Source organism: Paramisgurnus dabryanus, chromosome 1 (assembly GCF_030506205.2).
Source record: "Paramisgurnus dabryanus chromosome 1, PD_genome_1.1, whole genome shotgun sequence".
Classification (NCBI taxonomy): domain Eukaryota; kingdom Metazoa; phylum Chordata; class Actinopteri; order Cypriniformes; family Cobitidae; genus Paramisgurnus; species Paramisgurnus dabryanus.
Genome location: NC_133337.1, coordinates 31,774,589 through 31,802,306, shown reverse-complemented (window position 1 = coordinate 31,802,306; position 27,718 = coordinate 31,774,589). Strand labels below are relative to the sequence as shown.

The following is a 27,718-nucleotide window of genomic DNA, read 5'->3' as shown; positions in this document are numbered from 1 at the left end:
TCTGCTGAAATGTCCTTCACTGTGGCGCTGTTGTTCGCCCTCCAGTGGCCGTTTTGGGTAATTTTCAGAGAAAGAAAGGATGACAGTCTTTTCAGAGGTGGCTTTTGTTTACCGTAGGCTTTATGGACGAAGTCCTGCGGCTGTCTGGTTGTCGTCAGGTGAGGGTAGGCCATAAATCCTAAGTGTTGCATTACGGTAAAATAAAGCTTTGCAGGGGGAGGATCTTGATGTTCCCTCCATTCTTGGCTTGTTTTGTGAGCTGGAGTAGACTGAAAGTCAGTTGTAGTAGTAGGCCTGTGGAGTTTCATTTCTGCTTTGTTTTAAGTCCATTGCAGCGATTAGTCCTCATCGTGATTCTGGATCTGAAAACTCTTCTATCAAGGCCATTTGCAGCTGCTTATAATCCAACTTGACACTTTCTGACTGCCGGTCCAGGAAGCTCCTCACCTAATGGCTGGAGGTAATCCATAGCAGATACAGCTGGTCTCTCGTGGTTACATTCGGCAGCGTGTGCACATAAAAGTCAATGTTTTGCAGGTAAGCGTGGATGTCATGGACACCTGCAGTGTTTGGACTAAATGTTGGACTGTTTCTAGCCAGCTTGTCAAGGTCTTTGGGCCACGCCATGTGTCTGTAGACATCATTGGGAAAGGTGTTGGCCCCACCCCCCTTGTGTTCTTGTGAGAGGGTTGTGGACGCTGGCTGGCAAAGTTCTTAACAGTGGGCTCTCACCCCCCTCTTTTTCAGCAGGAAACTTTGGTGGGGGAGTGCAGAGACACTGATTGGATGAGAGGAGAATGATGCTTTCTCTCTCAATGGTTCAGCTTGCATTCTGAAACCATATAAAAGTTCTTTTTGGACAGAATCACGTTCGTCCTTAGGTTGGTGATGTTGCTGAACAAGAACTTGAATTTCAGCTTGAGCAGCTTGCAGGTGGTTTTCGTAGGCCTTGGACTTGGCATCACGTTCTTTCTGTTCTGCCTTGGCTCTTACCAGAAGACTTTTGGCCTGCAGGAGCTTTCCCAGCTCCTCTTTGGCGGTCTTTTCCTGCTGCTCTCTGTGCTCTGTGTCTGTGTGGAGTTGTGAGATGGCCTTGTGAAGTTGTCTCGCCTCATTCTTTTTCCTCTTGTGTTCCTCCTCAATCAGCTGCTGCTGATCCTTGGATTCCTGTGTCAGCCGATCTAGACGAGTCTGCGCGTCCTCCTGATTCCTCCAGGCTTCCTTTGCTTGGAGCTTTAGCGTTGCTGCATCCTGTTCCAGGTGGGTGACGTTCCTTTCGTCCCACTTTAGCTGGATGATGAGGTTGTGAGCGATGGCACCTGTGATCCTTGCCATCTCCTTGTGGCTGTAGCTCTGCGTTGAATCACGGGCTATGATCTCGTCCAGGTTGCCATCCCGTTGCTCTCGGTCTCGACGCTGCAGATCGTTGGCGACATTGGGCAGGAGGTCAGATGTCGGATCGTTGAGCCATGCCTCCAGCTGCTCACAGTGGTTGGCAGGGCTGGGTGATCTGGACACGTTGGCGCACTGGTGGGTGACAAAACACAAAGAGCCAATACAAGTCCGCAGAATTTTAACGAGCTAAAATAAATAAATAAAAATATGGGCTATGTGGGTCTAACTGACGTGATCAGCTAGTGGCACAAATAAAAACTATTATCGGGGCCTTGCTTCGGCGGCGCAGATAATTAGTGTGGGTAAAAAGGGAAAAAGTTTAGTGAATGGACGATGTGTTTTAACCTATTGGTCGCTTCAGACATTTGGTCAATCGGTCGCATTACTAATACATTTTCTCATGGTTTGTGCAGATATGGTCTTTCAGCCCAAAAATAAAAATACGATCAAAATAATTAAAGTTAATTAATTATAATGATAAAATAAAATAAAAAGCAAATAGAAGGTGAGAAAGATAAATTGCTGAAAATAAAACAAATAAAATAAAATGGATAAAAATAAAAGAGATTCAAATAAAAATAAACTGAAAAGAAAATAAGACAGCCAAACAGACAAAGTCAGAAGGCTGAGAAATGAAAAGGATGTGAGAGGAAAATAGGGATGAGAAGGGGATCCCTGTTTTAGCTTAGCAGGTTCTCTACCCTAGATATAATGACAGGGCCTTACAGGGAGAGGGCACTATGAAGTCATGCGAGCTAGGGGAGTGGCTTAGCTAGAGTGGCTGGGCTAGGCCCAACTTGCGAGGGACAGGGGGCTTATCCTATTGCACCAGTTAAAACATAAAGAATTCACTGAGAATGGGACTTATGGGGCTAGATTCTATTCACAGTAAAGAATTAATTCAATTAAAATTTAAAATAAATCAAACTGCATTAAATTTAAATTTAAACTTAATTAAAATACAATCTCTACAATAGAAAAGAAAATAGGAAAGTAAGGAGCGGGAGAGAACAGCAAAAATGAAATAAAATAAATCAAAATAAAATAAAAATTAAATAAAGAAATAATTACTTAATAAAGGCATAGCAATATTAATTATTATTTATAATTTAAGACCATAACATTCAATATGTAGGAAATAAAACTACAAAGTAGTAGAATAACCTAGTTATCAAAGTAAGGTCAAAAATCCCAGTTTGACTCCTGTCATACACTCCCAAAAGAGTTTATGAGAGGACCAAACGAGCTTTCCCCACCAGATGGCGATATTTCGCCCAACAAACAAAGAAAGCGGAAGTCAGGCGTAAAGTGAGAGAGAAGGAGAAGTGTTAGACACTCAAGACTGACATCTAGTGTTAGAACTAGGTAGTACGCTTTAAACTGACAAAGATTCGCTTCCATACAATAATTACATCGGCGACCGCTGCGTTGCTAAGACGACGGATGTAATTTGAGCTGTGTTCGTCCGGTGCCAGTTTTGGCTTACGTTACCGGGACACACAATAAATAAAAGTCTAACGGGCTTTCTTCTCCGTTGACATAAGTTACTTGATCAAGGTTTATCTCCTTTAAAATTGAAAAGTCTTACCCTCGGGGCTTACAATTTTAAAAATCCACGTACGTGAATAAAAATGGAAACATACAAATAGACAGCTTCTCTAATTGTAAATCATTTCCTGGAGATTTAACAAAAAGGCCTTATCAGATGGGAGTACTCACTCGACCACCGCTTCGCAATTCTAAATAAAGGAATTATCATCTTTATTAGGCGGAATTAGACGGTAATGCAGCGTATCAAAGGGTTTTTAATACGGTTACCTTAAAGACTGCAGTTAACTATACATAACAGGGGCGCGAGTCTGTTATGTCCTGAAAATGATACAGGAAATTACATTTTCATTCATACCAATATAAGAACGGACACAGTTATAGCTGATAGTTCTTTTCATTCACACAATGCAAAACACATTTGACTTGTTAACTGTTTTTGCTCAGAAATAATGTTTAAATCTGCCCGCGCATTCTCCACCATTAATATGTAGCGAATCAGCGGGAGGAGGAGAACGGTGTTATTTAAAACACTATAAACCTCCGACCGAAACACTACGGGAATTGAAGGGAATTTGGGGTAATTCCCATATTTAGCTCAAATGGAATAATAAGTACAATTAACTAATTAATTATACAAATTATTAAGATTTTAAACTGATTTAGCAGAATAATAATAACAATTAATTAATGTATTTGTCCAGCAAATACTCATAATTGTTCATTTAAGAAGTTAATTCTGTGGCCTTTAGAAAATAACATTCTTACTGCTATAAAGTATTTTTAAGCATGTAGCTTTAAGATCTTAACGGCAGATTAAGTGACATTTATTTCATGAGCATTGAACACAGAAACAATTCAATTGTGAAATGCAAAACCGGTTTATTAAACTACGTTACATTACAAAAACACACAAGACTAACTAAACATACAAACAACAAACAAGAAACATATATGAAAGAGAAAGAATGGAAAATTAAGAGAGAGAGAGAGAGTAAAGGAAGGGCAATATCACTATAGACTTAACTTCTGCACAAACCATCAGAACTCTAAGAATCACCTTAATTAAAAGGGGCAATAATTTTTACAGCGAATGAACAAGCGATACTTGCGTTTGGCTTTTGTGAGGCACGTGTGTACGTCCAGCTGTATGGGCGCGTGTGCGAGGAAGAGAGTTCCTGAGTTTGTGGTCACGTGACGGAGTCCTTGGAGGTGTCCGTAGGAGTTGTTCCTTTTTGGGTTAATCCGTCGGTCTGGTTAATCTGTGGCGATTAATTTGTCCAATTTGTTAAAGTTTGTCCAAGTGTCAGGGTGCCCGTGAAAACTATCCGAGAGAGGGACAGGTCTCACAGCGAGCCCGGCTGGGCGCCGTGGCCTCACTGTTGAGCAGCCGTTTGGCGTGCTGTGCGTGAGCTGTGTGCTGTGAGCTGTGAGCTGAATTGGGGTGCAGGCCTCTTAACCTGAGTTTAGACCAACCCCTTGAAGTTCAGATGACCAATCCAAAAGGGTGTTGATAGAGTAGGAAAACTTTGTCTTTGTTTTACCAGACCCATTTGCATAGATGGACTATGCTAAAGATTTTGTTAAATAATAATTTTGATTAATATTTAACAAGTTTGATATCAGTTATGGTATGATGATGCACATCATTGATCAGGAAAGGAAAAGGGGATTATTAAGAGTGTAAACAAGGTATGGTTTGAAACACACATCAAATAGTAATCTCATGAATGTGAATTATGAGACATGCTAAAATGAACAAAGCATCCCTATAGTGTTACAAGAAAGTGGTTCATTACAGATACAAACATGCAATACAAGGATATATAATATATACAATTTAAACCAATTTATTTTGGTCTTAGCTGTGATCTTAGACAGACACATTTTTGTGTCATGGCTGCTTCGTCTCTGCTCACGGTTTGAAGTTTGCTTTGAGGTGTTAATTTGCTTAGATTGGCAAACTAAAACAGCCAGAGACAGTCAATAGGTCTGGAAATGTGTGTTATCAGGAGATTAGGATCTTCTGATGAAAGTGTCCGAGCAGACCTGGTGACAAAACTCAATCTAGGGTCACAGCATGAAACCGTTAACGACCCAGACTGAAAGGACCTCTAGTTGACGTCCAGCCAGATGTTACACTTTTATCCTTGAAATTGCACATTATCTTTATAATGTGGTTTCCTTTTCCAAATAAAATCATAAAGTAATGTCTTATTTACTTTAGAGGGCACATCAAGTGATAAGGAAACATAAACTGATCTGCCATCTGGAGATTCCTTCAGCCTTAAACAAAAGGATTCTTCTCTGTAATGATAAATCCATTTGTAACCACATGTTGAATCTATTGTTAGTTTTTACTTGGTCAAAGTTTAATTCACTAGTACGCATATTTTCATCATAGCTCGCAATGCTGATAAATAACTGATTAATACCTTTATGAACTTCAAGTGTATCTTTGTATCTTCCATAAATTTACATAACTTAAATTCCCTCCCCATAGTTGTAATATTTTGAAAATATCCCTTCTTAAGATGAAAAAGCCATTATTTGGGTTGCTAACACAAATAAAAATGGGGAAAATAGACAGCCCTGTCTTATCCCTCTGCCAATTTCAAATCACCCTCTTAAAATGGCTGGGTTATTTTTGACCTATAATGGAAAAAATATAGGACAGACCACACCGCTGCGTTAAAATTGACCCAATGCTGGGTTGTTTTAACCCAACTGCTGGGTTATTATTACTCCATGGTTGCATAACAACAACCCAACATTGTGTCATTTTAACTCAGCATGTGTTCTGTCCAATATCTAAAAATAAACCCATTGTAGATGCTCCTTGTGCCAATTTTACATAACTATTGCATCCTTTATACAATGTTGTAACAGCTTTTAAAAATAATCCTGAATCTGAAAAACTGCCTTTGTGAAAATCAACAAATAGCATAAGACTATTATACTCATTATAATCTACCATATCTAATATAAATCAAAAATTATTTCTAATATGTTTTCCTGAAATAAATCCAGTCTGTTTTTCATCAATAATGTCATATGCTTATTCAAATGCATAATTTGAACCACTCTATCAAAACATTTTATTATGATTGGAGTGAGTGCTACTGGTCATTAGTCATTCTTAAACGTTGGTCTGTAAAGGGACAGGTTGAAGATGGAAGTCATGGCTGTGGTCAGTTAAGTGGCACACACTTTAACAGTTTATTCCTGGTTTCTGGTGTGTTCTGTTTGCAGGGTACCGATCCCGGGGCTCCCACCTTTTCCTGGGCGTAAAGAGAACAGAGGGTGAGTAGTTGGAATGGTGGAGTGTCAATACCTGGGTTCGTGCGCGCACCACCGGTTCCCTAGATGGAGGCGCAGGTAAGTACAGAACTGCGGCAGGGAGGGCACTCGAGCTGCGGTGGGAAACACAGGTAAGTAAACAAGATGGGTATGAGAGACAGGCACAGAGTGCTCTTTGGCCTGCAAGGAGATGTGCAACGCAGTATACTGGCTCTGAGTGGTACCCGAATGGCAGACACTATACAATTTAGCTGGAACGGTGCTTTGACTTCAGGCGGCACTTAACACAATACCCTGGCTCTTCGCTGTTCACACCAGGTAAGTTCTTCACAGGTGACTGGGGCTTTGCTTTCACTTGGGTGGCACACAACACAATCTGGTAGCTCTGAGCTATGCGGGCAAAGGTAAGTACTTCACAGGTGACGGGGGCTTTGCTTTTCGGTAACAGGTGGGGGCTCACGTAGAATAATTTTATCCTGGCTGGTGGACTTGTGATGGGTAAGACTGCGGAACAGTGAATAAAAGGAATTCTCAGACCTTAAGCGGTGGTTGGTATCTTGGCATTGGCCTGCTCTGAGACTCCAATAGAAGGCTGCTAAGCTGGAGGCTGCTGCGGTGAGCCGAACGCTTCCCTCTCCTCTCTTCCGACTGACAGGGCCAGAGATCTAGACAGGGGCGAACCTTGAAGGGCTCCACAACAGACGAAATTCACACAGCTAATTTCCTCCTTCAGCAGTCAAATTTTCTCCTTACAGATATTTTCCACTTTACTCACAGAAGTCTTACTTGCCTTGTTAGTTCACCACCGCCTCTTTAAGGCCAGGAAATTCCACAATGTCAACCCAGGATGTCAATACAGAATGTTGATGCAAGCCGCCGTTACCGGATATCCATACAAGGGGGTCATGAAGGGCATATAGATAGAGATGTTCTCCACCTATTGCGGCATAGATAGTCGTCGGCTAAATCCTCTTTCCTTCGGTTGCCCAACGCCAGAAATCCTCCTTCGATGGCGCTTCCGGTGAGTATTCCTGTTGCAAACACTCAGAAAGTATCATTTGGTTACATGCGTTGTTTCCCAATCATCATTCAAATGGTTTGATACTCAGCCCAATCTCATGTGCCCCTAGATCCTTCTTCGCCCCGTCAACGTTATTCCTCCGCCTTCTCAATGCTGTGCTCACCGAAACACTCCACTCCTCTCACCTGATCAGCTGGAATAAACTGCCCTGTTTGCAACCTCTGATGCTCTTTCTCCTCTTCTCTCCGTTGTCCAATCCATGATCGCCACACTAGCTTAACACGCCTGTGCCTGATAAAGCCTAATTTTCCCTCCCGGAGTTCCCGGAAGTGCCGGTGTTTGCATTTTTCGGTCCGGGCGGAACCAATCTTCATCATCTTAGTTCCGCCCTCAGAAGTCACCCAGTGACATCAAGGGTTAAGAAGTTAGAGGTGCATCACATTATTTCCAACATTATTAATGTTTCAGTGTTTTACAGCACCCTGTACATCCTGAATTGTACAGGATTTGTTAAATTTACCTGGATATCCCTCTCTTAAAAATATATATAGGCTACCCATTTTACCATAAAGCATGTAGATGGTCACATAATCAGGATGTCTTATTCATTTTCTTCTTTTCAGCCAACAAACACAATTTATGTAAAAACATATATAAATGTATCTAAAATATACTAAAATAAATGATTTGACTGTAATTCACAAACTTTTCCGGCGTGCGGCCCCCCTTGGGTACGGTGCATGCCTTTGTGGCCTCCCAAAAGAAAATGTATGACATAAAACATTCTAAAATGTAATAATTTTAATAAAAAAAAAAACATATTAAATTATAACACGTATTGCTGTTGGTTAGAAGCCCTGTTTGTCTGAGGTTTCATTACACAGAATTTATGATAAATTAATGTATTTTATAAAATGTCATATAACTAATCACGTGGCCCCCAGTTTGAGAACCACTGGCATAAGCGATCAACCAGAAAAGTGTTTGTGTGTCAGATCAGAGTGTTTGTAACTATCACATTTCATCAAGTACATGCAAGTACATGTTTATGATATCCAGATTTACCTTTCTTATATTCAAATATACCTTGTCTTGAGTCCCTCCCTCTGAAGTAAAATATAAAAGATAGGACTCCTCATTGACTCTTACAAAATCTACACTGAAGTTCTGAAAGCGAAGATTTGACAAAAAGGTGAGGTTTTAACATTAACTTTAGCAATATATGAGTGCAGATGTTTTACTTTTCCTGTTAATTCATTTTCAGATTCATCATGGCAGTCATGAGAGCTCTTGTGCTTCTTTTCTTGGTCTTTTCTGTTGAGAGTGCACCAGGTAACCAAGACATTTACAAGATTTACCAAACCCTGTAAACCAATATTACCGAATAAATTCCCATAGAATTGTGTGTTTCTAAAGCTTTAAAAGAGTGTAACTTAATGTAAAAGGATATTAACAGAAGCAACATTTAAAGCTGTGACTTAATATTACTAATATTTTATTTACTGTATAGCTCAGCACTGCCCTCATGGATGGACACCTTTTGGTGTGCAATGCTACAAATTCTTCCCTGCGTCTGTTGACTGGACCACAGCTGAGGTGCTGTTATTCAGTTATTAAAATTGTTCAATCTTAAACAGATTAGATTTTATATTTGCAATAAAATGATCTCTCTCTCTCTCTCTCTCTCTCTCTCTCTCTCTTTAGAAAAACTGTCAATCCCTTGATGCAAATCTTGCATCTGTGCGCAATACAGTGGAAAACAACTTTCTCCTGAGTTTGATTGTGTCTCCTCTCTCAGTTTCTTGGATTGGTGGCCATGATGCTGAAGTGGTAAATCATTTTGCTCTGAAATGCTGATATTGTCTGTCTAGTCTGAAATTAATGATTTTAATAATAAACAGATTTTTATAGCTCATGTTTTATTGTTAAAATATAAATGATTTAATTATATCATTAATGGAGTGTGAATTGGTAAACTCTTTCTACTGACTCTCCTCACTCATTAGGCTGGACAATGGCTGTGGTCTGATGGATCTCAATTTGACTTTACCAGCTGGTGCCCTACAGAACCTAACAATAAAGATGGTAAAGAGTACTGCCTGCAAATGATCTATGCCAGTAAGAATGTCTCCTATCATTATTGTTCTTATTTACAATCTTAACATTTTATAACATTTAGTATGACATAGGCTAATTTAGTTGTCACATTTACATTTAAGTATTTAGACCCATTGCCACAACACTTGAAATTTAGCTAGATGTCTCCTATATCTCTTGATCATTGCTGAAATATTTCAACACCTTGTTTATCCACCTTTGGGTAAATTAAACTGATTGGACAATGAAAAATGAGTGAAATGGGTCTGAATGCACTGTATTTCATATTTCATTACTGTTTTTTGCTTTTTTATTCAAACTACACCAGAAATGATCAGTACTGATTTTATTTTGTCTAATCCCACAGCTAACCGTTGCTGGAATGATGCGCCCTGTTCAATCACAATGAGCTACATTTGTGCCAAACCTGTGAGCTCATGAAAAATCAATCTGTTTCAAAGTGCTATGATTGTACTGCATGCCTATAAATTATCCTTAAAACCCAGTATCTTACTGAACCTTTTTGAAAACTTCTCAAATCAATAAAAACATTTATAAAGCAAACTGTGTGCACTGTGGTAAAAAGTCATCATTAAATTAAATGCAGTATAAAACAAAACAACAACAGAGACACATCTTAAATTACAAAAAGGGCTTTTCTTAATTGAAATAGTTAACCCAGGTTATACTATATCCCAGGTTAATGGAATCCTAGGTTATCTGTTTCATGTTTAACTCTGTTCATACTTTACCAGGGGGTTAAGAGATAATAATAATAATAATTTGTGTCATTGCTTTATAACAACGAAATTACATTAGAGCAGTGCAATTTCATAAGTGCAGATGCATGGTAATGGTAAGGACATTGACAACAGTGACATAATAAGGACCGACATTATCAGCCATAGCACATGTATATTCAAAGTTAATGTAAGTGTTGAAAAATGGTGCGTAATGAATACCAATTAAGTGAATGGGGAGGGGACGTACACACAAAAGCCAAAAATAGCGAGCAATGTTCCTTTTAAAAATCACAGATCACCTGAAAGTGTGCATACGTGAATCTGCCTAGTATCCCGCCCTATACAGGCCCATTTTTAACCATAGTCAATGCAAATCACCTCCTGAATGCTGATCCTAATATTAATGAGACCAGTGCTAGAATTGAGGGGGGCTGGGGGGATCCGGGACCTCACATAAGGCATTAGGGACCCCCTAGATGTCAAAATTATACTTAGGGTGGTCCCTCAGAGATTTTTTTTATTTTAGTAAAGATAATCATGACAAACCTGTTAGTAGTACATTTTGTGAATGAATTATTTAACTATTATTGAATTTATAATATTTAACATATATGAATTCATTTATTTAATTGATGACATCTGCATCTGTGTAATGCATTTCTTATCACTTGCCTCATAAATTGATGTCATTTCAAATAATTTGAACAGCTTTTTTGCTGAATAAAGCAGATGTTTTGAGTAAAATGGTTAAAGTGACTAATAAACAAAGCAACTTGCACCGCCTAATGTAGGCTATCCTGCACTCAACTTAAACACTACTTAAAGGCCTAACCCATTTAAGTCCTATCTAGTCAAACTTTATTTTGAAATGATTAATAAATTAGTTTCTAGCCTTTATACAAAAATATTTTGGTTTATAAATCAGTATTTGATTTGTGTTTTAAGGTAGTAATATGTTGCCATTTGGGGTTTGCTGCAATGTCATGTTGCATGGTGGGGACCCCCCATAAGACCTAATTCAATTTGAGCACTAAATGAGACTGGCAAGATGCGCCCTCCAATAAATGCAAGCCATTGTGGTAATCCTCCAGCATTACAATCATGCAGCATTACACAAGGGGATCACCGCAGCATTTATATAATTTTACAACAATTATATCATACACCTTGCTAAAATCACAGCATAAATGAGCGGTATCACTGAAATATAATAAATAAGCGTTTTCTGCTCCTTCAGTGCCCGCATCTAATAAATGCGGACTGTTCTCCAATGATTTTTGATTTAAGATTGAATTTTACAAGACGTATATGAAACAATTATCGTCATGATAACGTGAATAACATATATAGAGTGAAAATAAATTGTGTGTGTAATCAATATTTATAATAGTTCTTGTCAAATCCTCTCTTGTTCAACTTCCAAAGGACACAAGGACAACTCAAATTTCCAGCTTAATCACTTTTATTTTTATTTGGCTTTGTCAGTTGATTAATTTGTCCAGTGAATTAGCAGTGAATTAGGTTGTAAACCTTTAAACAGGGAACAAAGGTAAAAGTTTTTTAACTAAACAGTTCAATTAAACATTCTTATTAAACATTTCATTTAAACATTTCATTTAAACATTCTAATGAAACATTTTAATCAAATATTTTAACTAAACATTTTACATGAATTTTATGATAAATTTAGTACTTAAACCTTTTACATGGAATAAAACAGTACACTACAAAGTAAACAAACATTTCACAAACCATTGGCGTCTTTGGACTGAACCTATGAGTGAATTTGGAGTGTCTTCTCGGCGAAGTTTGTTTTCTGAATGACTGAGGAACTCCATGTTTTAACAGGTGCTCCAAATCAGTGACAATGACTGATCACATGACAAGCAGCTGATTTACTGCTGCTGATGCACTCTGGGAAATGTAGTTCTTTAAGTCTCATTCCTGAGATTCTGCTCAACACTTCCCACTTGAGCTCCTGGTTTTTCAAAACCAGAGGTCACACAAGTTCTTTCATACCTCTGCTTGTTCTTCAATGGGAATTAGAATGACAAGGCGTCTGACATCTCTGTGAAGAATTGTGGCTGTGATTTTGGTTTGGAGTCTCTTGGTTTTTTCACTATTAGCTCTAATGGGACCTTCTTTGTCTTTCGCCTTTGTGATGTGAACAGGATGGCTTGGAAAAGTTCTCACAAGCACATCTCTTACGATGTCTTTGCTGTCAGCATTAACACCGACCACTCTAGCCAGATTGTATTGTCCCCTCAAGGCGTTTTGGTCAGCCAACCAAACCACATCTCCAACCGCAACATTTCGCTCTTTGGTGTGCCATTTGTTCCTTACGAATAGATTGGGTCCAGCCAATTGGCTCCACTTCTTCCAGAAATTGCTTATTTCTGCTTGAATATGTCTTTTGTAAGGGTAGCCATCAAATTGGAAATCTCCCTTTGGATTGGCACGTCCTAAAAGCAGAGAATTTGGGGTACTCTACACAGTCTTCTCTGCTTTGAGTTCTTGCATCGATGGGTCTCTCATTTACAAGGTTGGCTGCCATGAAGAGAAAAGTTTGAAATTCTCCCCATGTGAAAACACCATCTCCACCAAGGTTGCTTAATCCCCGCTTTACTACTTTGACAGCTGCCTCTGCTGCACCATTTCTATGGGGAGAGTCTGCAGGGTGAATCTTCCATGACCATTCTGTACCATGCTTGGCAGCTGTGTCTTTAATTTCAGACTTCTTTAGTTGGTTCAGGAATTTGTAAAGCTTCTCCAGTGCAGGTCTGGCTCCCACAAAGTTAGTGCCCGGGTCTGACCAGAGTTTCTTGGGGTGTCCTCTCAGTGAGGTGAACCTTTGATAGGCTAGCAAGAATCCATCAGATGACATGTCACTCACCACTTCAGTATGGATGGCTCTAGAAGCCATGCAGCAGAAAACTATTCCCCATACTCTGAGTCTAATTCTCTTCTTGACCTCATCTTTCACTTCATAAGGGCCAAAAAAGTCCATAGTGGTGAATTCAAATGGTGCAGCCAGGCCTGTTCCCTCTAGAGGCAAGTCAGCCATGATTCGTTGGCAGTGTTTTGCTTTGTTTTTTCTGCAAACCACACAGCTGTCAACCACTTTCTTGGCAAGTCCACGGCCTTTTATTACCCAGGCTTTCTTCCTCAACCGGAGAAGGGTTCCTGCCACTCCCTCGTGGTTTGCTTTGTGGGATTCCTGTGCCAACAGTGTAGATACCCATGCTTCAAATAGTAAAACTGGCACTGCTGTCTTATCTTCATTGAACATCTGAATTCTGCCCCCGCAAAATAGCAGTCCGGAGTTCACATCTTTGTATACTGCCAGTCTGCTTAGAGTTGTGTCTTAATGTTGAGTTATCCATTCACATTATTATAAATAGTAATGTTAATGTAAGTACACATTCATGATATTCAGATTGACCTTTCTTATCTTCAAACACCTTGTGATATTGAATCCCTCCCTGTGAAGTAAAGTATAAAAGATAGGACTCCTCATTAACCTCATTGACTGAAAGGGAAGATTTGACATAAAGGTGAGTTTTTGCAACATTAACTTTAGCACTGTACATATGAGTGCAGTTTTATTTTTCCTGCTTATTCATTTTCAGATTCATCATGGCAGTCATGAGAGCTCTTGTGCTTCTTTTCTTGGTCTTTTCTGTTGAGAGTGCACCAGGTAACCAAGACATTACAAGATTTACCAAACCCTGTAACCAATATTACAGATTAAATTCCAATGGAATTGTGTTTTCCACAAAACTTTAAAGGAGTGTAACATTATGTAAAATGTTAGGGACAGGACCAACATATAAAGCACTTATACACAGAAACAAAAAACTGATCATGTGACTTTATATTACTAATATTTTATTCACTGTATAGTTGATGAAGACTGCCCATATGGATGGACACCTTTTGGTGTGCAATGCTACACATTCTTCTCTCAGTCAGTCAACTGGGTCACAGCTGAGGTATACCAGTTATTCAGAAATTCAAATTGTTCAAGAATACTCTTGTAATGATCCAAGCTAAAACAATAAAGAGGAAAACGTCTCGGTTACGGATGTAACCCTCGTTCCCTGAAGGAGGGAACGGAGACGTCACGTCGTGACCGACGAATTGGGAACTCGCTTAGAGAGACCAATCTGCTTCGTATACTACTAAAACGCCAATGAACTTGGCATTGAGATATTTGCATAATGCTGGCGCCGCCCCGCCAGGTGCCTTTATAAGCAGCAGGTGCAAATAGGGAAATTAGCTTCTTTTCGCTGAGAAAGCCGGGAGAAAGTGACCGGTCGATAAACAGCAGGGAGCAGCCCTGTGGCGACGGGACGTGACGTCTCCGTTCCCTCCTTCAGGGAACGAGGGTTACATCCGTAACCGAGACGTTCCCTTTCAGTCGGTCACTACGACGTCACGTCGTGACCGACGAATTGGGAATCCCTACCAAAACGCCACTGATGGCTGACCTCTTCCAGTGTCTGCGTAAAGCCCTCCGGTTCCACTTAAGGAGGAGGAGATAGGTTTTAAGGCAGAAGGCCGGGCACTAGATGTTCCTTTAACCCCACAGAAGTGCCAGCGACTGGGAAGCGCCCTACCTGAGCGGGATAGGAACGCTGCGGAAGCCACCGCCCGTCTTAAGGGCTAATGGTGGGCGAAGTCAACCGTAGTTGAGGAATAACGACAGCCGTGGCTGTGTAAGCAAAGCAGTGCTCTGCTAAGGGAAACGTGGGCTGGTAGGATTAACCCCACGGAAAAATACTCACAAAGGAACCCGGTGGGACACAATGTGGAGCCCGAGCCAAACACGTAGGTTCGCGAGGATACAGCTAGTGAAAGGCTGACAGCCAATGCTCCGCAACAAAGGCTGCCAAGGCAGCGGAGGAAGAACAATTCAAACCATTACGCATTTTTGTTCTGAAGGCCTTCCATACTGACACAGTTATGAAGCATCAGTTGGAGGCTGCAAGCCGACCTGCGAGACTGCTCTCCGTGCTCCCCCTGGTGAGGAAACAGCACGAGAGGATACAGGCTCGATACGAACACTGTAAAATCTAATGAACGTATTAGGTGTCGCCCAACCAGCAGCTCTACAGATGTCTGTTAGCGAGGAACCACGAGCTAAAGCCCAAGATGAGGCAACACTCCGTGTGGAGTGCGCTCTCAAATTAAAGGGGCAAGGAATACCCTGAAGATTATAAGCCAGGGCGATAGTATCAACTATCCAATGAGACATCCTCTGCTTAGTGACAGCTTTCCCTTTCTGCTGGCCACCATAACAAACAAAGAGCTGGTCTGAGGTCCTGAGGCTTTGCGTGCGATCCACGTAGAGTCGCAGTGCGCGTACGGGGCACAACAAAGCCATGGTTGGGTCTGCGTCCTCCGGGGGCAGCGCTTGCAAGCTCACCACCTTATCTCTGAAGGGAGTGGTGGGAACTTTGGGCACGTAGCCTGGTCTGGGTCTCAGTGAGACAGCAGGACCAAACTAAAAGCACGAATCGTCAACAGAGAATGCATGTAAATCCCCTACTCTCTTCATGGAGGCCAATGCTATCAGGGTCAGAGTTTTCATTGATAAAAACATCAGACTCGTAGACTGCAAAGGCTCAAAAGGGAGACCTGAAGGCTTCAGCACCATGGACAGGTCTCAGGAGGAAAGAGGGAGGGCGCGAGGGGTTTAGCCTGCGAGCGCCTCTTAAAATGTAATAATTAAATCATGCTGGCCAACTGATCTGCCGTTGATAAGAGAGTGATGAGCAGAAATAGCGGCGATATCAACTTTAATGGCGGAGGGACAGCCTACCATCTAACCTATGTTAAAGATATAAAAGCACAATGTTAATGGGCATTCTCTGGGGTCCTCGCGTTGCGAAGAGCACCGGGTGACGAAAAAGGTTTCTTTAAGCGCGTAAGCCCGTCTTGTGGACGGTGCTCGAACCGCGTCGATGGTGTTAGATACCGCTTGCGATAAATCACCTAAACCTTGGGCGCGCTCAACGACCATACATGGAAATCCCACAGGTCGGGGCGCGGGTGCCATAATGTGCCCCTTCCTTGAGAAAGAAAGTCTTTCCTCAGGGGAAATCGTCAGGGAGGGGCTGTCGCGAGGAGCATTAACTCTGAAAACCAATCCAGTACGGGGCGACTAATAAAAGGCTCTCCTCGTCCTGCCTGACTTTGCACAGTGTCTGCGCAATAAAGCTCACTGGAAGGAATGCGTATTTACGCACCCCCCGCGGCCAGCTGTGCCAACGCATCCACGCCGAGGCTGCCCTCGGTTAGTGAATAAAATAGGCGACAGTGGGTATCGTCCGGCGACGCAAACAGATCTAATCTACGCACAACCGAACTTCTTCCAAATTGGCTGGACCGTGTGGAGGTGGAGTCGCCATTCGCCGGGGGCGCAGCTCGGGAAGCGCGTCTGCCGCTGTATTGAGCGAACCCGGGATGTAAATGGCACGAAGGGACCTCAGATGCTTCTGACTCCAAAGGAGGAGATGACGAGCGAGATGCGACAGGTGACGAGAGCGCAAAACCGCCTTAACGGTAAATAACGCAACAGTCGCAATGTTATTGGTGTCGGCTAATACATCCTTCCCTCGCATCTCCATAGCGGAGCGTACAAGTCCCAGATATACAGCGCACCGCTCGCGGCAGTTGGGGTGCTATGCACACCCCTGAGACTGCAAGCCCGTCATACGTGGCTGATCATCCCGTGCTGAGGGCATTGCAATATACAGAATGCCAGGAGACCCCTCAGGGGCATATCTTCTATCGGAAATGCCGGGTCTACCACAGGGAAAAATTTAAATGACACGCAGGTGCAATGTTTACACGGTGTATGTCGGTGTGCCACGCTCTCCTCGAGACTCGATCGTAAGCCAATGCTGAAGCGGTCTCATATGAAGCAGCTCGGGCGGCGTCACATCCGCAGCATGCTGTCATATGTCCAGGAGCTTCTGAAATTGTTTCAGAGGGACCGCGTACTTCCCTCGAATTAAACCGAGGCAAGTCAGAACTGACTGGTTGCGCGCTCTTGTTAAACACGCCAATTAGTCGATCGAGTCTTATTTCCATACTGAGAAAAAGGATCCTCTGCACGGGGCAAAGTTGCTCTTTCCCAGTCGACCTGAAGACTTAAACGAGCGAGATGCCGAAGCATTAACTCTCTGTGTTCGCGCACGTCTGCCAAGAACGGGCTATTATAAGTCGACGTAGAAAAAAGCAGAATGCGAACAACGCTCTCTCTCTGACATTTTAATGCCGTGACTACACCTGGAGACACGGAAAGAGAGAGAGACAGCTCGAATGGTGTACTTAGTATTAATATGCCCACCCCACGACGCAGAGCGAAAAAACGGTCTAAAGCGAGGGGAGATGGACACATAAGTACATGTCTTACAGGTCTAAGGCTGCAAACCGATCTGAATATTGAAATACGAGCCTCGGCGTTATCATCCAAAAAGAACACCTTCGTAGAGCCGGTGAGTAAATCAAATCGATCGTAACCCGCCGCGTATTTTGGGTACTATGAGATAAAGGCTGGAAAAACCCTATCATCATCATCTCGGTAAGAGGGACCGGCTCGAACATCCTTCGCCAACAGGATGTCGATTTTTGCACGCAGTACATGTGCATCGGACGCTTTCACTACAGTGAAACGAAAGCCCGAATTTTGGGGTGTGCCGGATTCGTAACCGAGGCGGATCGTGCGTAAAACCCAACGAAACGGGCTGGGAACTGAAGCCAAGCACCCAGGCACCGTACGAGGAGAAATAACGACACTACCGAAGTACCCGCGGTGGGGCAGCGAAGCGAGACAGGTGGGACTGCCGGTGCGTCTGCTGTGACAGCATAAACATCTACAGTATGTGTGTGTGACACTGACCTGAGCCCGCTGAGGGTAACGGTCATCTGGTCTCCTCTACGGAGGGCGCAGACTGCGATGAGGGTGCTGGTGGTCCGGTCTCCTCAGCGGAGAGCTCGGACTCCTCAGGTCACCCGCTGGCGATAGAGGAGAGGTAGGGGAGCTGGTGTGTACCCGCTCACGGCTCTCTCGATCCTCCGGAGACCTAGAGAGGGAAGAGGAATGCACTCTTATGTGTGGTTAAGTGGGTACCGGCCGAACAGCCGGTGGAACATATGCAAACCAAGGATTTTCCACCCGACCCTCTATCGGGGGAAGGAGCTCCATCTCCTGAAGAGTGATCCTCTGCCAATCCGGGTCGCCCTTCACTGGCCACTTAAACTCCCGAATTTCACGGGAAGCGGCTAAGCGGGCGGGGCGAGCTGCTGACGACCGGTTCCCCTGCGCTGCCGAAATGGGGTCCGAGGAGGGGAACGGAGGTGGTCGCCGCAGGACGCCGACGGCGACAGGTGACGAGAGCGCAAAACCGCCTTAACGGTAAATAACGCAACAGTCGCAATGTTATTGGTGTCGGCTAATACATCCTTCCCTCGCATCTCCATAGCGGAGCGTACAAGTCCCAGATATACAGCGCACCGCTCGCGGCAGTTGGGGTGCTATGCACACCCCTGAGACTGCAAGCCCGTCATACGTGGCTGATCATCCCGTGCTGAGGGCATTGCAATATACAGAATGCCAGGAGACCCCTCAGGGGCATATCTTCTATCGGAAATGCCGGGTCTACCACAGGGAAAAATTTAAATGACACGCAGGTGCAATGTTTACACGGTGTATGTCGGTGTGCCACGCTCTCCTCGAGACTCGATCGTAATCCTCCGGAGACCTAGAGAGGGAAGAGGAATGCACTCTTATGTGTGGTTAAGTGGGTACCGGCCGAACAGCCGGTGGAACATATGCAAACCAAGGATTTTCCACCCGACCCTCTATCGGGGGAAGGAGCTCCATCTCCTGAAGAGTGATCCTCTGCCAATCCGGGTCGCCCTTCACTGGCCACTTAAACTCCCGAATTTCACGGGAAGCGGCTAAGCGGGCGGGGCGAGCTGCTGACGACCGGTTCCCCTGCGCTGCCGAAATGGGGTCCGAGGAGGGGAACGGAGGTGGTCGCCGCAGGACGCCGACGGCGAGAGGCAGACTGAGGAGCCGGCGTGGTGGACCAAGGGCAGCTCTCTTCCGCCGGGGCATGACCTAGGAGATCGCCTCAGTCTGCGCAGCGGAGCTGTACGACTCCCCTGGCTCGCCGAAGAGGCCGGTCTGTGAGACAGGAGCATTCAAGTTGTTCTCGTCTGCGTCCGTCATGTCAGCCAGACACAGCCAAAGGTGGCGATCTTGAACCACTGTGGTGGACATCGCACGACTGAAGGTCGCGGGCTCCCTCGTAAATCCTTGTGAGCCTGCAGCAACGTTATTGCGTGCAGGGCCGAAGCCGCCTCTCCGGCATGCCTGATGGGCAGCGTCCGTAACCGGACGACTGTCTACAAACACGGGAGGGAAGGGTTGGGTGGTCCCTCCAGGAACGCATCCCGCTCCACTGAAGGGGTCCCCGCCCTTAGCGGCTCCGTTGGTGACGGAGGTGAGGGGTGAAGCTGAACGGCCGGACGGCCGCAAATCACGTCAGCTCTTCGTGCCGTCGGGAAAGAAAGGCACAGGAGGAGAGGACCGAGAGGCCCGAGCAGCTCCGAAGTACCAATCATGTGGGCGGGACGGTTCGGGCGGAGAGGGGTTAACCTTTCCAACTCTACCGTCTCCGCCGCTCGCGGGCACGGCCGCCATCTCCGGAACGACTCTCCCTCGGAGGAAAAATGGACACCCCTCTGATGCTGCAGAAGTGACGGGACCAGAAGGAGGTCCAATGGATTCGGCAGACATCGTAGAACACGACTCTGCAGTCTCCACCGGAGCCTCAACCGGCTGAGGATGAGAAGGCCGGTAGGTGGAGGACGCATCCTCCGTCCTACTCAGCGTAGTGACGCGAAGCTGCGCCCTGCGAGCGCTTGACAGCCGCACCATGGCGGCGTCAGCACTGCAAAGGCGCGGACGGCGTTCCCGTAGAAACGACCGTCGTCTCCGCAATCCAAGAGGGTTATGCTCTCACAGAGAGAACAGAAACTCTCCACGAACGCAGCCCCGGAGTGCTCGATGCCTGAGCACGAAGACAGCGCTCGTGACCGTCACTGGAACCCTTATACTTCTCGCATCCAAGATCGCACGGGCGAAAAGCTATCCTGAAAAGGACGCTGATCTCCGCATATACGAGAGAGTGGCTGCCTTTAACAAGGCACAAAGCTCTCTCGTATCACTCTTTTAGGGAAATTCACTCAGATGCTTAGTTGATGAGCGCACAGGAAGGCAACGCACACACTAAACTCAAAACAATAAACAGATGTAGAGCCGTGGAATAAGCGAAGCGTCCGCTGTGATACTGCTAGTTCAACCAACTTCAGCAATCAAATCCCAACAGAGTAAAGTAGCTTCTCAGTAGCAGATAAAGCCGGCTTTCGAAGCGAAAAAGCTAATTTCCCTATTTGCACCTGCTGCTTATAAAGGCACCTGGCGGGGCGGCGCCAGCATTATGCAAATATCTCAATGCCAAGTTCATTGGCGTTTTAGTAGTATACGAAGCAGATTGGTCTCTCTAAGCGAGTTCCCAATTCGTCGGTCACGACGTGACGTCGTAGTGACCGACTGAAAGGGAACAACTTTTTGCTGAGTCTTGTGTGATTTATGATCAGGTAATGATCAATACTGATTTTATTTTCATCTTATTCCACAGCTAGCCTTTGCTGGATTGACCCTGTTCATACACAAAGAGCTACATTTGTGCCAAACCAATGAGATCATGAAAAATCAATCTGTTTCAAAAGTACTTACTTGCCTATACATTTTCCTGAAATTATCCTTAAAATATCTCTTAAATTATCTTAAAAAATTACTGAACTTTTCTGGAAACTTATCAAATCAATAAAAGCATTTATAAAGCTAATTGTGTGCATTGAAAAAAATCATCATCAAATTAAATACAATATAAAACAACTAGATTTATCTGAAATGTAACAAAAGGACTTTACACAATTAACCACATTATTCTATAAACCCAAGATTACCGGAATACTGGGTTATCTGTTTTACATTTCACACTGTTCATACTTAACCAGTGGTATTTATAATCTGATCTTAAACTTTATGGGGCGGTTTCCCGGACAGGGATTAGACTAGTCCTAGACTAAAACATTTTTAAGAGCTGTCCAAACTGAAAACAATTTGAACTGACATATCTTAAAATACACCAGTGTCCTTTGTTTTGCCTTAAAATGCACACAGATAATGTTTTAAGTAAGGCATGTTTGTTAAAACTAGTTATATTTCCTAATTAAACTAAGGCTTAGTCCAGGATTAAGCTAATCCCTGTCTGGGAAACCGCCACAATATGTTTTCATTTGCATATTTGCGTGACAGAACAGGTCGCAATGTAAATCCCTCTTTGCTATTTTAAGCCTACTGGATGTAATTTTTACTCTATTTCAGACGTTTTTAGTACACGGGTGGTCATATGAAGTATGTGCTTTTCAGTTTCTGATTGGATGTCTGTTTTTAAGCATCGAGTCATAAAATTTTAACCCAGATTTGTTTTACACCGCATGCGTTTTGCACCAAAATGCAGGTTTATTCCTGAAAACATTAACCCGCTTCAAAGTAGAGTTTTATAACCATAGGTTTATTTCAGGGATAATCTAGCTTCTAAATTACAAGTTTGAATCGCTGCTTAACTTAGGGCTAAAAGTGAGGTTTAGAACAAAGATAACCCGGAGTAAAGCGCAGTGTGAAACACCACAACCTAGGATTCCTTAAAGGTGGCAAAGAATTCATTGAAATAATATATAAAATTGTTTTCTGATAAAATGTATGTGGCTTTATTTATTGCAAAAAATGATCAAGAAAGTTAACCAAATGTTAAAGGAACACGCCCACATTTTGGAAATTTAGCGTATTCACAGTATCCCCCGTCTCCGTGCGTGCTGTAACTCGGTCTGACGCAGCACCCGCTAGCTTAGCTTAGCTTAGCACAAAGACTGGACGTGAATGGCTTCAGCTAGCATACTGCTCCCAATAAGTGACAAAATAATGCGAACATTTTCCTATTTATGTGTTGTGGTTTGTATAGTCACACTGATAACAAGGTCATATGAGACGCAGCCAGACTTTAAACCATGACAAAATGGATGTTTGTGTCCAGTTTAAAGTACATTTATTTATACATTTGACAGACGCTTTTATCCAAAGTGACTAACCCATTACATTATATACACTCACCTAAAGGATTATTAGGAACACCTGTTTAATTTCTCATTAATTCAATTTTCTATTCAACCAATCACATGGCAGTTGCTTCAATGCATTTAGGGGTGTGGTCCTGGTCAAGACCATCTCCTAAACTTCAATCTGAATGTCAGAATGGGAAAGAAAGGTGATTTAAGCAATTTTGAGCATGTCATGGTTGTTGGTGCCAGACGGGCTGTTATGAGTATTTCACAATCTGCTCAGTTACTGGGATTTTCACGCACAACCATTTCTAGGGTTTACAAAGAATATTGTGAAAAGGGAAAAACATCAAGTATGTGGCAGTCCTGTGGGAGAAAATGCCTTGTTGATGCTAGAGGTCAGAGGAGAATGGGCCGACTGATTCAAGCTGATAGAAGAGCAAATTTGACTGAAATAACCACTCGTTACAACCTAGGTATGCAGCAAAGCATTTGTGAAGCCACAACACACACAACCTTGAGATGGATGGGCTACAACAGCAGAAGATCCCACAGGGTACCACTCATCTCCACTACAAATATGAAAAAGAGGCTACAATTTGCACGAGCTCACAAAAATTGGACAGTTGAAGACTGGAAAAATGTTGCCTGGTCTGATGAGTCTCGATTTTTGTTGAGACATTCAGATGGTAGAGTCAGAATTTGGCGTAAACAGAATGAGAACATGGATCCATCATGCCTTGTTACCACTGTGCAGGCTGGTGGTTGTGGTGTAATGGTGTGGGGGATGTTTTCTTGGCACACTTAAGGAGCTTTAGTGCCAATTGGGCATCGTTTAAATGCCACGGTCTAATCTGAGCATTGTTTCTGACCATGTCCATCCCTTTATGACCACCATGTACACATCCTCTGATGGCTACTTCCAGCAGGATAATGCACCATGTCACAAAGCTTGAATCATTTCAAATTGGTTTCTTGCAGAAAAGAAAAGTCCGCACACAGTAATCCAAGTAATGTCAAACATTTATTCTGTGCCAAAATAATCTAATGGCCAAAGATGCAAATTGATTTCTTGAACATGACAATGAGTTCACTGTAGATCACACCAGATCTCAACCCAAGAGAGCATCTTTAGGATGTGGTGGAACGAGAGCTTTGTGCCCTGGGTGTGTATCTCACAAATCTCCATCATCTGCAAGATGCTATCCTATCAATATGGGCCAACATTTCTAAAGAATGCTTTCAGCAGCTTGTTGAATCAATGCCACGTAGAATTAATGTTTTTTTGGGAGGGTTCCTTAAAGGATTATTCTAGCCTACTTTTTAACTTCAGTCTGCGACATTATAATAATTTCCATTAAGAAACCTTTTAATTTGTCATTTCATTTGTAACAACAGTTGGGAAATGTGTTTTCATTAACGCATTAGGAAGACTATTGAATGTAAAGGGTTAAGAAGTTAGAGGTGCATCACATTATTTCTAACATTATTAATGTTTCAGTGTTTTACAGCACCATGTACATCCTGAATTGTACAGGATTTGTTCAATTTACCTGGATATCCTGCTCTTAAAAATATATACACTCATTTTACAATAAAGCATTTAGATGGTCACATAATCATGATGTTTTATTCACTTTCTTCTTTTCAGTCAACAAACACAATTTTAGAGAAAGAGCCCTATTAAGGTATTTACAGTGTTGGGAACGTTACTTTAAAAAAGTAATTAGTTATAGTTACTAATTACTTCTCACAAATAGTAACTGAGTTAGTAACTCCGTTACATTATTATAAAAGTAATTAATTACCAGGAAAAGTAATTACTGCGTTACTTAAAAAAAAATTAATATTTTAAATAACTTGAATGCCCCTTACAAAATTAAATATGTTAAATTAATAAAATGGATACTAAAGAGAAATCACTAATTTTGTGGCAGCATGTGACGATGTGAGGTGCTTTATTAGATCAGAATTACTTGCCACAGAGGTGGAGAGACTTTTTCTTCATGGGCATAAATTGCACATTACACAAACATTCTTGCCTTTCACCTCAACAATGAAAAAGTAGTGCTTTATACTTCGTGTTTGCGACCGCTACCTTTGAGCTTGTTGTACTTGCCATCGCCCTGTCGCCGGTGTTTTCGGAGTGATTGATGCACGATTACCGGGCTGCATGTCAGTGCTTTGAGATGGGGCACAGTCAGCAGCAGCACCGCTGCTCGTTGAGAAGAGAAAACGACGCGTATTTTCATGTCAGTCTACAAAAGTCTCCAACAACGCCAGAAAAGATAGCTAGATTTGTCCTATAAAGTCGCTAAAGTGATAGAAAGTTGCTAAATCTAGCGACAAAGTGACCAAGTTGCTCAGACTTTTTAACACTGCTGCTCGCTCCTCTGACTTGGACTGCGCATGTGGGCGGGCCTTTTTGTGAACTCTGCCTCTGGTTGGCTACCGATGGAAATTAAGCCAATCATCATCCGTTATGTGTCTCACAACACACACAAGAGAAAAACAGTGTTTGGCTGAGAGAGTGAGCATACGCGGCTGAAATCACTACAGTAAGATCAATTTTAGTAACGCGCCGCATTTTAATGTCAGTAACGATAACGGCGTTATAACGGGGGAAACAGTAATTTATTTGATTACTCGTTACTGAAAAAAATAACGCAGTTACTAACGCCAATTACTTATAACGCCGTTATTCCAATCACTGGGTATTTAGTTGTAATCTTTAGTTAATCATACACATGATTATTACATAACATTTCCAACCAAGTTGCATTTATTTTGAAAGAATACCACGCAAACACACTTTTTGGACAAAAGGTCTGTCTGTCTGAATATCAAGATTCACACGATCACATACATTTGTACTGTACGTAAGAAACACACTAAAAATATTTAAATAAACCTAAATCAATATATGCAATATTAGTATAAAATATTTGCAATAAATGCAATGTAAAAAAACAAAACTTTAAAGACAAGTTACAGTATACAATCAAAATATGTAAACACATATATAAATGTATCTTAAATATACCAAAATAAATGGTTGCAAAAGACTGTAATTCAAAAACTTTTCCGGCGTGCGCCCCTCCTTGGGTACGGTGCATGCCTTCGTGGCCTCCCAAATGAAAATGTATGACATAAAACATTCTAAAACGTAATAATTTAAATTAAACAAAACATATTAAATTATTGCTGTTGGTTAGAAGCCCTGTTTGTCTGAGGTTTCATTACACAGAATTTATGGTAAATTAATGTATTTTATAAAATGTCATATAACTAGGCCCCCCCGGCACCATCTCGCGGCACCCAGTTTGAGAACCACTGGCATAAGCGATCAATCAGAAAAGTGTTTGTGTGTCAGATCAGAGTGTTTGTAACTATCACATTTCATCAAGTACATGCAAGTACATGTTTATGATATTCAGATTTAACTTTCTTATATTCAAATATACCTTGTCTTGAGTCCCTCCCTCTGAAGTAAAATATAAAAGATAGGACTCCTCATTGACTCTTACAAAATCTACACTGAAGTTCTGAAAGCGAAGATTTGACAAAAAGGTGAGGTTTTAACATTAACTTTAGCAATAAATGGGTGCAGATGTTTTACTTTTTTTGCTAATTCATTTTCAGATTCATCATGGCCGTCATGAGAGCTCTTGTGCTTCTTTTCTTGGTCTTTTCTGTTGAGAGTGCACCAGGTAACCAAGACGTTTACAAGATTTACCAAACCCTGTAAACCAATATTACAGAATAAATTCCCATAGAATTGTGTGTTTCTAAAGCTTTAAAAGAGTGTAACTTAATGTAAAAGGATATTAACAGAAGCAACATTTAAAGCTGTGACTTAATATTACTAATATTTTATTTACTGTAGCTCAGCACTGCCCTCATGGATGGACACCTTTTGGTGTGCAATGCTACAAATTCTTCCCTGCGTCTGTTGACTGGACCACAGCTGAGGTGCTGTTATTCAGTTATTAAAATTGTTCAATCTAAAACAGACTAGATTTTATATTTGCAATAAAATGATCTCTCTCTCTCTCTCTCTCTCTCTTTAGAAAAACTGTCAATCCCTTGATGCAAATCTTGCATCTGTGCGCAATACAGTGGAAAACAACTTTCTCCTGAGTTTGATTGTGTCTCCTATCTCAGTTTCTTGGATTGGTGGCCATGATGCTGAAGTGGTAAATCATTTTGCTCTGAAATGCTGATATTGTCTGTCTAGTCTGAAATTAATGATTTTAATAATAAACAGATTTTTATAGCTCATGTTTTATTGTTAAAATATAAATGATTTAATTATATCATTAATGGAGTGTGAATTGGTAAACTCTTTCTACTGACTCTCCTCACTCATTAGGCTGGACAATGGCTGTGGACTGATGGATCTCAATTTGACTTTACCACCTGGTGCACTGGAGAACCTAACAATTATGGTGGTAAAGAGTACTGCCTGCAAATGAACAGTAAGAATGTCTCCTATCATTATTGTTTTTATTTACAATCTTAACATTTTATAACATTTAGTATGACATAGGCTAATTTAGTTGTCACATTTACATTTAAGTATTTAGACCCATTGCCACAACACTTGAAATTTAGCTAGATGTCTCCTATTTCTCTTGATCATTGCTGAAATATTTCAACACCTTGTTTATCCACCTTTGGTAAATTAAACTGATTGGACATGAAAATGAGTGAAATGGGTCTGAATGCACTGTATTTCATATTTCATTACTGTTTTTTGCTTTTTTTATTCAAACTACACCGGTAATGATCAGTACTTATTTATTTTCGTCTAATCCCACAGCTAACCATTGCTGGAATGATGCACCCTGTTCAACCACATTAAGCTACATTTGTGCCAAACCTGTGAGCTCATGAAAAATCAATCTGTTTCAAAAGTACTATTGTACTGCATGCCTATAAATTATCCTTAAAACCCAGTATCTTACTGAACCTTTTTGAAAACTTCTCAAATCAATAAAAACATTTATAAAGCAAATTGTGTGCATTGTGGTAAAAAGTCATCATTAAATTAAATGCAGTATAAAACAAAACAACAACAGAGACACATCTAAAATTACAAAAAGTGCTTTTCTTAATTGAAAAAGTTAACCCAGGTTATACTATATCCCAGGTTAATGGAATCCTAGGTTATCTGTTTCACGTTTAACTCTGTTCATACTTTACCAGGGGGTCAAGAGATAATAATAATAATAATTTATGTCATTGCTGTAGAACAACAAAATTACATTAGAGCAGTGCAATTTCATAAGTGCAGATGCATGGTAATGGCAAAGACATTGACAACAGTGACATAATAAGGACCGACATTATCAGCCATAGCACATGTATGTACATATTCAAAGTTAATGTAAGTGTTGAAAAATGGTGC

The 27,718-nt window shown here is 41.9% G+C and overlaps 3 protein-coding genes across 3 annotated transcripts in view; all 3 read left to right on the top strand.

Moving 5' to 3' along the window:
- The window catches only part of LOC135779088 (ladderlectin-like), a 95,809-nt gene that overhangs the window by 49,857 nt on the left and 18,234 nt on the right, over window positions 1-27,718 (top strand). The window lies entirely within an intron of this gene.
- On the top strand, window positions 8,438-9,925 carry LOC135779383 (ladderlectin-like). Its single transcript, XM_065290107.2, has 6 exons — window positions 8,438-8,456; window positions 8,529-8,596; window positions 8,775-8,860; window positions 8,969-9,094; window positions 9,271-9,382; window positions 9,729-9,925. Exons 2-6 carry the CDS (start codon window positions 8,536-8,538, stop codon window positions 9,800-9,802), a joined length of 459 nt encoding a protein of 152 aa, XP_065146179.1. The 5' UTR covers window positions 8,438-8,456; window positions 8,529-8,535; the 3' UTR covers window positions 9,803-9,925.
- Window positions 25,799-27,325, top strand: LOC135779384 (ladderlectin-like). Its single transcript, XM_065290108.2, has 6 exons — window positions 25,799-25,878; window positions 25,951-26,018; window positions 26,195-26,280; window positions 26,379-26,504; window positions 26,681-26,786; window positions 27,131-27,325. Exons 2-6 carry the CDS (start codon window positions 25,958-25,960, stop codon window positions 27,202-27,204), a joined length of 453 nt encoding a protein of 150 aa, XP_065146180.1. The 5' UTR covers window positions 25,799-25,878; window positions 25,951-25,957; the 3' UTR covers window positions 27,205-27,325.

Excerpts from the sequence above, each read along its gene's own strand:
- LOC135779383 (XM_065290107.2), top strand. The coding sequence starts at position 8,536 with ATGGCAGTCATGAGAGCTCTTGTGCTTCTTTTCTTGGTCTTTTCTGTT. Across the intron at positions 8,597-8,774 it reads TTCTGTTGAGAGTGCACCAG|CTCAGCACTGCCCTCATGGA; the intron begins GTAACCAAGACA and ends TTTACTGTATAG. Across the intron at positions 9,383-9,728 it reads CCTGCAAATGATCTATGCCA|CTAACCGTTGCTGGAATGAT; the intron begins GTAAGAATGTCT and ends CTAATCCCACAG.
- LOC135779384 (XM_065290108.2), top strand. The coding sequence starts at position 25,958 with ATGGCCGTCATGAGAGCTCTTGTGCTTCTTTTCTTGGTCTTTTCTGTT. Across the intron at positions 26,281-26,378 it reads TTGACTGGACCACAGCTGAG|AAAAACTGTCAATCCCTTGA; the intron begins GTGCTGTTATTC and ends CTCTCTCTTTAG. Across the intron at positions 26,787-27,130 it reads GTACTGCCTGCAAATGAACA|CTAACCATTGCTGGAATGAT; the intron begins GTAAGAATGTCT and ends CTAATCCCACAG.